Here is a 10,516-nt window from a genome sequence, read left to right as displayed (position 1 = left end):
CCAGCCCCATAAACACACTGAGGCATGCGTGTGCCCCGTGAAGCCGCACCCACCCTAGGGACACACACCAGCGGGCACAGAGGCCCAGACACGGCTGGTGCCGAGCCTCAGGCACACATGGGCACACCCGGGCCGTGTGTGCAAAACACAGGAACCGGAGAGCAGCGTGGGGCAGCCACAGGGACACCCGCCCCCTCCAGGCAGGACACTGGGTCTGCCAGTGCTCCCCCCTCCCACAGCACTCTGGTGCCAGCTGCTCTCCTGCAGACAGGGCACAGCGGGCACGAGAGCCACGGCTGCAGCCACCACCCCTCCGCGCTCTCCTCCTCCCGTCCTGCGTGGGGCAGCTTTGGCCCCACCCTCACTGCCTCAGTTTCCTCCTTTGCCAGGCGGGGCTGTGGACCCTGCAGCCCCTGAGCTCCTCCCCACAGGGCCCTGGAACCAAGCTCCTCTGCTGAGCGGTGGGGGGCGGGGGTTGAAAATGAGCCGCCCCGCCCCCGCCCCGCCCCCGCCCCGCCCCCACCTCTGCTGCCTTTGCCCAAAAGGAGACCCGGGCGCCGGCCTGACGTCAGGCCCCAGGAAGGCGCGTCTGGGCGGCCACAGAGCCGCCGAGAGCTGCGGAGGGAGGCTCAGGAAGCGCCTGCTGTCTCCAGCCACCGGGTGGGAGGCGAGGTGAGTCCTGGGGCTGGCCCGGCCTCAAAAGAGGGTAGGTGCTGGTGTCTTCAGTCCCCAGCCAGGCGGGCAGCCAGAGGTCAAGAGGTCCTGCCCTGTAGAGAGCCATTGTAGAGATGGGAAAACTGAGCCCCCGGGGGAGGGTGGCTAGATCCGGCCAGGCTGGGTGCAGAGGGGGCAGGCAGCGTTCCCAAGGGCGTGCGGGGCATCCCTCCTGCCCCAGGGCCCCCAAAGCCCTTCTCTGCCTTTCATTCATCCATTCATTCATCCATTCATTCAGTGACCCCCCGCTGGCGCCCCACCCTGGCCTTGGTTTCCCCCCTGTCTCGCACTAGGATGGGGACCCCAGAGGCACTTGACGAGCTCTGCAACCTTAGCCACCGCCATCCCCCTGGGCTGGGGCAGGGCTGGGGATTGAGGGGCTGCTGGGACAGGCTCAGAGCAGGGCACACCCCCCGCAGAGGGCTGGCCCGGCCATTCCACAGCTCCAGCCCTTAGTTCCAGCCCCGCCTTTCCCCAGCCCGCTTAGGGGTGGGGAAACTGAGGCCCAAGCCCACCTGCCGCGCCCCCCAGCACGGACATCGGCGCTGGCTCTGCCCCTGCCTGGCTCTCGCTGGTGGTAACTGCCCTGTGAGAAGGAACATGGTCCCGAGGGGGGCGGGCAGGCGAGTTGGGAACTGGCCTGTGGCCAGGGTGGCCGGGCAGGGCAGACAAGGAGCAGCTGTGCAGCCTCAGGCAGGACTGGGAACGGAAGGGAGGCTGGAAGGGAGGCGGCGCTCACAGCCCGCAGACTGGCTGCCGAGCTGCCCACTGGCCGCCGTGTCCTTCTGCCGAGCTGTGGTCACTTCCAGTCAGAGGAGCAGCCAGGGCCACCTCCCCTCACAGGCTTCCTGAGCCCCGTCCCGCTGCCCGGGGCCTCCAGCTCCTTCTCTGCACAGCAGGCCGCGGTGGACTTCCCACGGCGTGTTGCAGGCAGAGGGGTCCACAGGGCAGAGTTCACCGCCCCCCAGTGGGTGGTTCAGACACGCTCAGGTTCCTCACGGGGCAAAACGGGGCTGCTAACACCAACTTGGGGTGTCTGGGGGAGGGGTCATCGCAAAACGGGGCTGCTAACACCAACTTGGGGTGTCTGGGGGAGGGGTCATCTTGGGGACAACACCTGTATTGTGAGGATACAGCTCTGCCCCAAGGCAGCAGGAAGTCAGAGGGGCTCGGGGAGGACAGTTTGGGGTGGTGACTGTGGGAGCAAGGGGCATTCAGCAGGTGACACAGGCAGAGACGACATACCAGGCAGAGGGAACAGCCTCGGCAAAGGCCAAGAGCCCCGGCTAAGGGTCTGCGTGGAGAAGGGCAGAGGTCCTGTCCCCCTGCCCTGGAAAGGCTGCGTGCGGGGAGGGGTGAGGCTGCCTCAGGGGGTGAGCTGGGCGGCAGCGCGGGCCCCGGGTGCCGTGACACTGGGGCTACCCTCCCAGAGAAGTGGGCCCCGGGTGCCGTGACACTGGGCTACCCTCCCAGAGAAGCGGGCCCTTCACCAGGTGCCGTGACACTGGGCTACCCTCCCAGAGAAGCAGGCCCTTCCCCGGGTGCCGTGACACTGGGGCCACCCTCCCAGAGAAGCGGGCCCTTCACCAGGTGCCGTGACACTGGGCTACCCTCCCAGAGAAGCGGGCCCTTCACCAGGTGCCGTGACACTGGGCTACCCTCCCAGAGAAGCAGGCCCTTCCCCGGGTGCCGTGACACTGGGCCACCCTCCCAGAGAAGCGGGCCCTTCCCTGGGTGCCGTGACACTGGGCTACCCTCCCAGAGAAGTGGGCCCCGGGTGCCATGACCCTGGGCCACCCTCCCAGAGAAGCGGGCCCTTCACCAGGTGCCGTGACCCTGGGCTACCCTCCCAGAGAAGCGGGCCCTTCACCAGGTGCCGTGACCTTGGGGCCACCCTCCCAGAGAAGCGGGCCCTTCACCAGGTGCCGTGACCCTGGGGCCACCCTCCCAGAGAAGCGGGCCCTTCCCCGGGTGCCGTGACACTGGGCTACCCTCCCAGAGAAGCGGGCCCTTCCCCGGGTGCCGTGACACTGGGCTACCCTCCCAGAGAAGCGGGCCCTTCACCAGGTGCCGTGACACTGGGCCACCCTCCCAGAGAAGCAGGCCCTTCCCCGGGTGCCGTGACACTGGGCCACCCTCCCAGAGAAGCAGGCCCTTCCCCGGGTGCCGTGACACTGGGCCACCCTCCCAGAGAAGCGGGCCCTTCCCCGGGTGCCGTGACACTGGGCCACCCTCCCAGAGAAGCAGGCCCTTCCCCGGGTGCCGTGACACTGGGCCACCCTCCCAGAGAAGCGGGCCCTTCCCCGGGTGCCGTGACACTGGGGCCACCCTCCCAGAGAAGCAGGCCCTTCACCGGGTGCCGTGACACTGGGGCCACCCTCCCAGAGAAGCGGGCCCTTCACCAGGTGCCGTGACACTGGGGCCACCCTCCCAGAGAAGCGGGCCCTTCACCAGGTGCCGTGACACTGGGGCCACCCTCCCAGAGAAGCAGGCCCTTCACCAGGTGCCGTGACCCTGGGGCCACCCTCCCAGAGAAGCAGGCCCTTCACCGGGTGCCGTGACACTGGGCTACCCTCCCAGAGAAGTGGGCCCCGGGTGCCATGACCCTGGGCTACCCTCCCAGAGAAGCAGGCCTTTCACCAGGTGGCGGAATGGAGACTGTCAGGTGTGGCCCAGTCCGGGTGCCCTCTGAGAGCACTCCACCCACGCCCACAAGTGACCCCGCTCCCGTAGCCGAGTGGAGGAAGCCCTCGCCAGGAAGGGGCCTGGATTCTGGCTGGCACCCCCTAGGCCCTGCTGGGTGCCCCGGTCTGGTCCCTCTCCGAGGCCTCGGTAAGGGCCCAGCCATCCCTGGCGGAACCAGCAGAGGCTCGGACCAGCCCAAACCAGCAGGCAAGATACTCTAGATCAGGTGCCGTGAGACCAAGAATAATCTAGAAACTAAACAGGCTGATGGTTCGTTCCCCTGATAATGGATATTTTGGCCCGGGAATGCCATCTTGTTGGGGGGCGTACACGTGGGTAGCGTGTGCCTGAGAATCTCCTCGTGCACAAACTGCAGGTCCAGGGGTGCCCACCCAGCATGGTTCCACCCCTGCCTGGGCCCGGGAGCAGGGGAACCTGGCTTTAATGCTCAGCTCCACCCATTCCATGCTGTGTGACCTAGGGCACATCACGCACCTCTCTGGGACTCCCCTCCCTCACCGATGAACCCCAGGACTGCTGTGTGGACGCGCTGAGGACCTGGGTCAGGGAAAAGCTGGGCCTGTCTTCCACAGCTGTCCCTCCCAGCCTTGGTGGGCCAAACTCCCAGGCAGCCACCTGTTACCCCAAGGCTGAGACCAGGCTCCCCTGAGGTCCGGTGTGTGGCAGGGTGGGAGGCAGGAGGACATTGCAGAGAGCATGCAGGGATGGGGGCAGGGGCTGAGGGGGTTCAAAAGGAGCCAAGGAGAGGTCTGGACACACCCCTACCTCCCAAGGAGGTGAGGTCAGCATGGCCCGGGTTCCCCATGGCCGTGTGTTGCTGGGTACAAACAGCAGGAACCCAGTGACACGTGAGTAGAGGCCACAGGGGCCCCCATTCATTGGTGTGGCCATAAGGCTGGTCAGAGAGGGAGCCCCAGGAGGGGACAGGGTGCAATGACTTGGGGAAAGATTTCTCCTCTTGGGGAAGATTGCCTGGGTTTGAGCCTTCACAAAGGCTCTGAGAAGTCCTGCACTGTGCACCTTGGAATTGCGGGCCCCTCCCCAGGAAAGGGCAGGCAGGGCCTCCGTGCAGGTGGGGCCACCTGGAGCCTCACTGTGACGAGCCTTCTGGGCGGGCGCCTGGCGTTCCTCACTCCCTCGGGCACCTCCAGCCACTGCCTGCTCTCAGTCATCGCTCCGTCCCACTGTGTGCATGACCCCCAGCAGCACAGGTGAGGAGACTGAGGCGCTGAGGGCTGAAGCAAACACTGTGACAGCTGGTGGAGAGGGACAAGGCGGCGGCCCTGGAGCAGTTTCCCTGCTCTGAGCCCAGCGCTGTGCTAGGCGCCACTGGCAAGGACGTGGCCCCTGCCCACTGGGCTCCACCAGCTGGCCCCAGGTCCAGGGTCTGCTCCACCTCAGCCAGGCCCCGGGCATCTATCTGCCAGGAAGGAGGAAGGGAGAGGGCTGTGCCTTCCCGGTCGAATGGGCTCCCAGAATATGGCCATGCCTCCCCAATCAGGTTGTGGAAAACACTAGTGACCCCATTTAACAGACGAGGAGAGCAAGGCTCACTGACCTGGCCAGGGTCCCGGGCGAGGGAGTGGCAGAGCGGGCTTGAACCTGGCTGTCTGCAGCTCCTATATTTGCTCAAGGCCGAGGGTCCCTCTGGGGGCCAGCTCTGTGCCCCTCCCCCTCAGGCTGGGTGGGTGGGCCTAGGCCTGGGCCAGGCTGTTCACAGAGGAACAGAACTATCCCCCCCCCATTCCAGACTACAGGAGTGGTCAAGCAGGAGGGTGACATGGGGTGTGAGTGCCCGGTGCGCTGCCCACGGAGGGGGCCGCTTCCTGGGTACCCCACATTTCCTCAAAATCAAGGACCTGGCTGTGGGCTCACCCCAGGCAGACCTGGGTTCGAGCCCCGGCGGAAGACCACCAGAAGCCGGACAGGGAGGAGTTGTAATTACGCAGCAGCCCACGCCGGGAGTCCTCCAGACAACCGCTAGAGGATGTCCTTACGTCACTTTACAGGCAGGGAGACCGAGGGTCCGTGGGAGCCCAAGCCTGACCCTCTGCTGGTTAATTGCTCAGGGCCTCCCCACAGCGCCCCACGCCTGGCCGTCCCCGGGGGTGACATCCACACACCTTCCCATGGAAGCATGGGCGTGCTGAGACTGTGGGAGGGGTCGGGGCCCCCAGGAGGGCACGCTCAGACCAAGCAGAGTCGGGGGTTGTGAGGGGAGCCATCCTGGGGGTGTCAGAGCAGGAGCCGAGGCAGAGGAGACCAGGGGGGACCGAGGCCCGGCACCTTGAGCGAGGTGCTGGCCAGCTGCGGGGCTGTCCCCAGGGAGCTTTCTGGGACGTCTCCCAGAGGAAGTGCCCCGCGGTGTCTACTATCTGCCTCTGATTGGGACAGTGACGATGGCCTCATGCAAACACACTGGGAAACTGAAAAGGACGTGGGAGTCCAAAACCTTTGCCATCTGTCCCCTGGGCCAGCTCCCCGCTCCTGGGGTCTTTCTTCCTGTGTTTTGTGAGGCACAGTCGTTTCATAGTAGAGGAGGGACACATTGGGAGGCCTCTCTCCTTTCCGGCGACTTTCTGTCCCCCGCCCCTCCTGCCAGAGGACGGAGCCCATAGCCTGAAGTGCTGGGTCCCCAGCCTGCACGCCCACAGAGGGTCTCTCCCTGCCCCAGATGTCCCTCACACTCCCTGTCTCCCCGAGGTGCATTCATTGACCCTGTTAGGGGCCGGAGGTGCTAAGCACAAGGCAGCCCGCCCGGAGCACCCTGTCAGCCGAGGCCTGGGCCCGAGTGTGCTGAGCATGGCTGCAGGGGCCAGGCACAGCCCTGGGCAGCGCCCAGCCCCTCCCAGCAGCCTCCAGGTGCAGAGGTCGAGGCTCAGCGGGTGCTGGCCTCTCTGAACCCATGGATGGAGAGGGCTGCCCTTTCTACCCAGGCCTCCCTCCAGGTCAGCTTGGGACCTGGGCCCTCTGCCCGTGAGGGCTCTGCTCTTGTGCCCGCCATGGCCAAGCGTGACTCCTGGTTCTCCTGTCCCTCAGCAGGCAGGACGCAGGGTTCTCGCTCCACAGCTGCCAGAGGGAGCCTGTTGCCGGAGAAGTGGGCAGTGCCCAGCCGGCTCCCAGCAGATGACTCACTTCCCTCAGCCACGAGGAGAGAGGAGGGTCTTCCCTGCCCTGCAGGTGGGGGGAGCCCTACGCCCCCCCCCCCACACGTCCACACGTCCAGCCCTCCTCTGGGCTTCTCCCCAAAGCCTTCTCCTTTCCCCTGAAAAAGCCAGAAATGTCCTTATTTGGAGGACTGGCTTGCCTGGGTGGGGCTGGGGGCCCTCAAGCCTCCTTTATAAATAAAGGGATAAATCTCAGCAAGTTCAACAGCTCGGCAGGAACACAAACAGGGAGCAGCCGCAGCCTGGCCCCCCACCCACCCCGCCAACTGGGGCACACAGCGTGTGTTTAACTCACACCCCCTCAGGCCCCGCTGCCCCTGGGACGTGGGCTCCAGCTCCGGCCCTGGGGAGCCGCCCTGCCTGGGCCTCCGACAGAGCCAGGGCCCGGGGGCACCCAGGGAGGCTGGCTCTCAGCCCCCACCCCTGCCTGAGAAAGGGGCCTAACGAGGACCCTCATCCAGGGTATTGACCCGGCACCAGCACAGGCAGAGGTGAGAGCAGACAGGTGGCCAGGAGGACAGGGCCATGCCCGCTGGGCGTGGTCAGCCGGGCGGGGCGAGCGTCAGGTGGGGCCTCCCAGGGCCAGGCTCTGGGAGCAGAACGCTGGTCGCTCTGGCTGTGCTGTCACTGCTCCCGTGGCTCCTCAGTCCTGACTGCCCGGTTAGGACACGGGCACAGAGAAGCTAAGTGACTCCCCTCAAGTTGCACAGAGAGTAAGGGTGGAGGTGGGCTTGGTTCTGGGTTCAAACACGACACACTTGGCCCTCCCCCCTTAACTGTGCGATACCCATCAGCTCTGCCTTCCCGGTCCTGGGGATGGTCCTGCACCACAGGGGTTTCTACCTCCCGCTGCAGGGGCAGGCTCGGAGCACCAGCCTTCTGCCAAGCTGCATGCTGGCGGGTGCCGGGGCCAGAGGAGCAGAGAGGGCAGGCGAGGCAGGGCCGGGCCGGGCAGAGCAGCGGCACGGAGGCGGAAACGCCGAGGCTCTCGGTGGACAGACCAGCCGCATCCAGCCTCCAGGCGGGGCTCACCTAACCCCCGAGGGTAACGCCGTCTCTTTCCTCGCAGGCCTGGAGCGAGCCCTGGCCGGCCACCGTCATGCCCTCTGAGTCTCCCTCGACTGTGGCGGCCCCCAATGCCACAGTGACGGTGGCCGCGTGGGCCAACGTCAGCGTGCCAGAGAGGCCCCTGTTCCACCTGTTTGCTGGGCTGGACGAGGAGCTGCACGCCACCTTCCCGAGCCTGTGGCTGGCGCTGATGGCGGTGCACGGGGTCATCTTCCTGGCGGGGCTGGTGCTCAACGGGCTGGCGCTGTACGTCTTCTGCTGCCGCACCCGGGCCGCCACGCCGTCCATCACGTACACCATCAACCTGGCGGTGACGGACCTGCTGGTGGGCCTGTCCCTGCCCACCCGCTTTGCGGTCTTCTATGGCACGCGGGGCTGCCTGCCCTGCGCCTTCCCCCACGTCTTCGGCTACTTCCTCAACATGCACTGCTCCATCCTCTTCCTCACCTGCATCTGCGTGGACCGGTACCTGGCCATCGTGCGGCCCGAGGGCTCCCGCCGCTGGCGCCAGCCTGCCTGCGCCAGGGCCGTGTGCGCCTGCGTGTGGCTGGCGGCCGGCGCCGTCACCCTGTCCGTGCTGAGTGTGACGGCCGGCGGCCGGTCCTGCTGCCGGGTCTTCGCGCTGACCGTGCTGGAGTTCCTGCTGCCGCTGCTGGTCATCAGCGTGTTCACGGGCCGCATCGTGTGCGCCCTGTCGCGGTCGGGGCTGCTGCGCCAGGGCCGCCAGCGCCGCGTGCGGGCCATGCAGCTGCTGCTCACGGTGCTCGTCATCTTCCTCGTCTGCTTCACGCCCTTCCACGCCCGCCAGGTGGCCGTGGCGCTGTGGCCCGACGTGCCGCGCCGCGCCAGCCTGGTGGTCTACCACGTGGCCGTGACCCTCAGCAGCCTCAACAGCTGCATGGACCCCATCGTCTACTGCTTCATCACCAGCGGCTTCCAGGCCACCGTCCGGGGCCTCTTCGGCCGGCGCGGGACAGAATGCGGGCCTGGCGTGGGCGACGTGGTCAGCGTGCACAAGGGTGCCGGGGGCTCCGGCCGCCGTCGCATCCTCAGCACCGGCCCTCGCGCCCTCACGCAGGCCTTGGCCAACGGGCCCGAGGAGTAGTCGGCAGGACCCGGCAAGGTCTCCAAAGGTCAGGACTGGGCTGAGCATGCCAGGTCAGGGCCAGCTCTGCCTCGGTAGCAGATTGGTTTCACCTTGATCAATTGGTGATGGCTGCCTAGGGCATAGCTTGGAGATTCTAAGGCCACTGTGCTCTGGTTGATTAGCAATGTCTGCCACAGGCTCCAGATGGGACAAGGTGCTCAGAATGCTGTCCTTGGAGTGTACATGGTGTCCACTGAAAACAGAGGAGGAGCCAGGAGCTCCTTGCCTGGGCCATTCTGTCCCCAGAGTGGGGTCCTCAGAAAAAGGGACTAAGATTTTTTATTTTTAGATACTGGGGATTCCAAGGAGAGTTAAAAAGTCAACCTGAAGGAGTCACCCCCCTCCCCAACCCCTTCCCTCCCCTCTGCGCCCCTTCTCTCCAGAGATAGAAGAACAAGCACAGAAAGAAACTGCCGGGGGACACAGTGACGGGTGAGTGACCGAGGGGTGTGTCTGTGTGGGTCCTGCCCGAGGGTCCGTGGTTTGCAAGGTAAGACCACATGACACCCTGCGGCATTTGCCCCGAGCCAGTACTCGGATATCTGGGTTGACACTTGAACCCGCAAGGACCCCACAGGGACAGGCTGTTTCCCGCCCACCTGTGTGTGGTGCCTGCAGCGGAGGTGAAGCAGCAGTGTGGCGCCCGGCTGGGGGTGGCCAGATCCGAACCAACCGGTCCCACTCCTCCAACTCCTCACACCTGCCCCGTGGAGACTGCTCAAACCGCCCCAAAGCGCCCACCCACTCCAGGAATGTTCTCAAAGACCCTGCCTTCTGTCCTCGGAGGACGGGGGACAGCAGGGCTCATGGCCCCATCCTATGGATGAGAAAACCAGGAGCGAAGACACACGGGACCCAAACGCGGGTCTGCCGGCCCCGGGTCGCCTCCCCACACCCAGCCCTGTTCTCCCCTGGGCTCTGAGCAGCTGCTCTCACCTGGCTCATCCTGCCCCCCACCTTTTCTGGGAAGGGAGCCTTTCTCTGACTTGGGCTTCTGGTCACCTCCTCTGACCTGGACTCCAGGATTGCCTCCATGCGCCGTGGGTCCCCAGGTCTACAAGCCCACCATCCAACCTGGGTCCCTAAGGGTCTGCAAAAGCCTTGGGGCTGAGGGATACCTGGACCCAGGGGGAGCCTTCTACCATTCAAGCTTGAGAGGGTGGCCACCTGTCTCCTGGGGCTGGAGCAGGAATTGGGGGCCAACCTCATACCTTTGAGAACTCAGTCTAATGGCCCCCTGTGCAGAACCCTGGCTAGATGGACCTCAGTTTCCCCAGCTCTACCCCTCTCCTCATCCTTGCAACTGGAGGGGTAGGGGCTCCCACAAATGCCCTCTCTTCCAGAGGCCAGACCAGGACCGTCCGTGGTCCCACAGGGGCCAGGGTATGAGGCCTCCGCATCCCCCTCCTTGTGGCCTCCCTTCCGGGTTTTCCAAAAGCCCGAGTGACGTGAGATGGCCTGTGTATTTATATCTGATGTAAACAGTCTCCTTAGCAAGAAGTCCTTGTCCTAAATTAAACCTGTTTATTCCCTTTGTGCCCTTGACCCAGCTAGTGGGCAGGGGTCGCCGTGGGGCCCTAGGCCGGTTGGGAGGGTATCTATGCATGACCCCCTGAACTCGCTGTCCTGTGGACAGGTATGAGCTCCCAGGAAAGGCCCGGGTGGTGGGTTCGTGGTTTTGCCATCACTGACGGGGCGGCAGGTTTAGAGGTCT

General features: G+C 65.5%; 1 protein-coding gene across 1 annotated transcript; it reads left to right on the top strand.

Annotated features, from left to right (window-relative positions):
• Window positions 1–644: 644 nt before the first annotated feature.
• GPR20 (G protein-coupled receptor 20) lies at window positions 645–10,301 on the top strand. Its single transcript, XM_066379600.1, has 2 exons — window positions 645–672; window positions 7,657–10,301. Exon 2 carries the CDS (start codon window positions 7,687–7,689, stop codon window positions 8,758–8,760), a length of 1,074 nt encoding a protein of 357 aa, XP_066235697.1. The 5' UTR covers window positions 645–672; window positions 7,657–7,686; the 3' UTR covers window positions 8,761–10,301.
• Window positions 10,302–10,516: the final 215 nt, after the last annotated feature.

This window comes from Saccopteryx leptura, chromosome 3 (assembly GCF_036850995.1).
Source record: "Saccopteryx leptura isolate mSacLep1 chromosome 3, mSacLep1_pri_phased_curated, whole genome shotgun sequence".
In the NCBI taxonomy this organism is placed as follows: Eukaryota; Metazoa; Chordata; class Mammalia; order Chiroptera; family Emballonuridae; genus Saccopteryx; species Saccopteryx leptura.
This window is presented reverse-complemented; position numbering and strand designations above follow the sequence as displayed.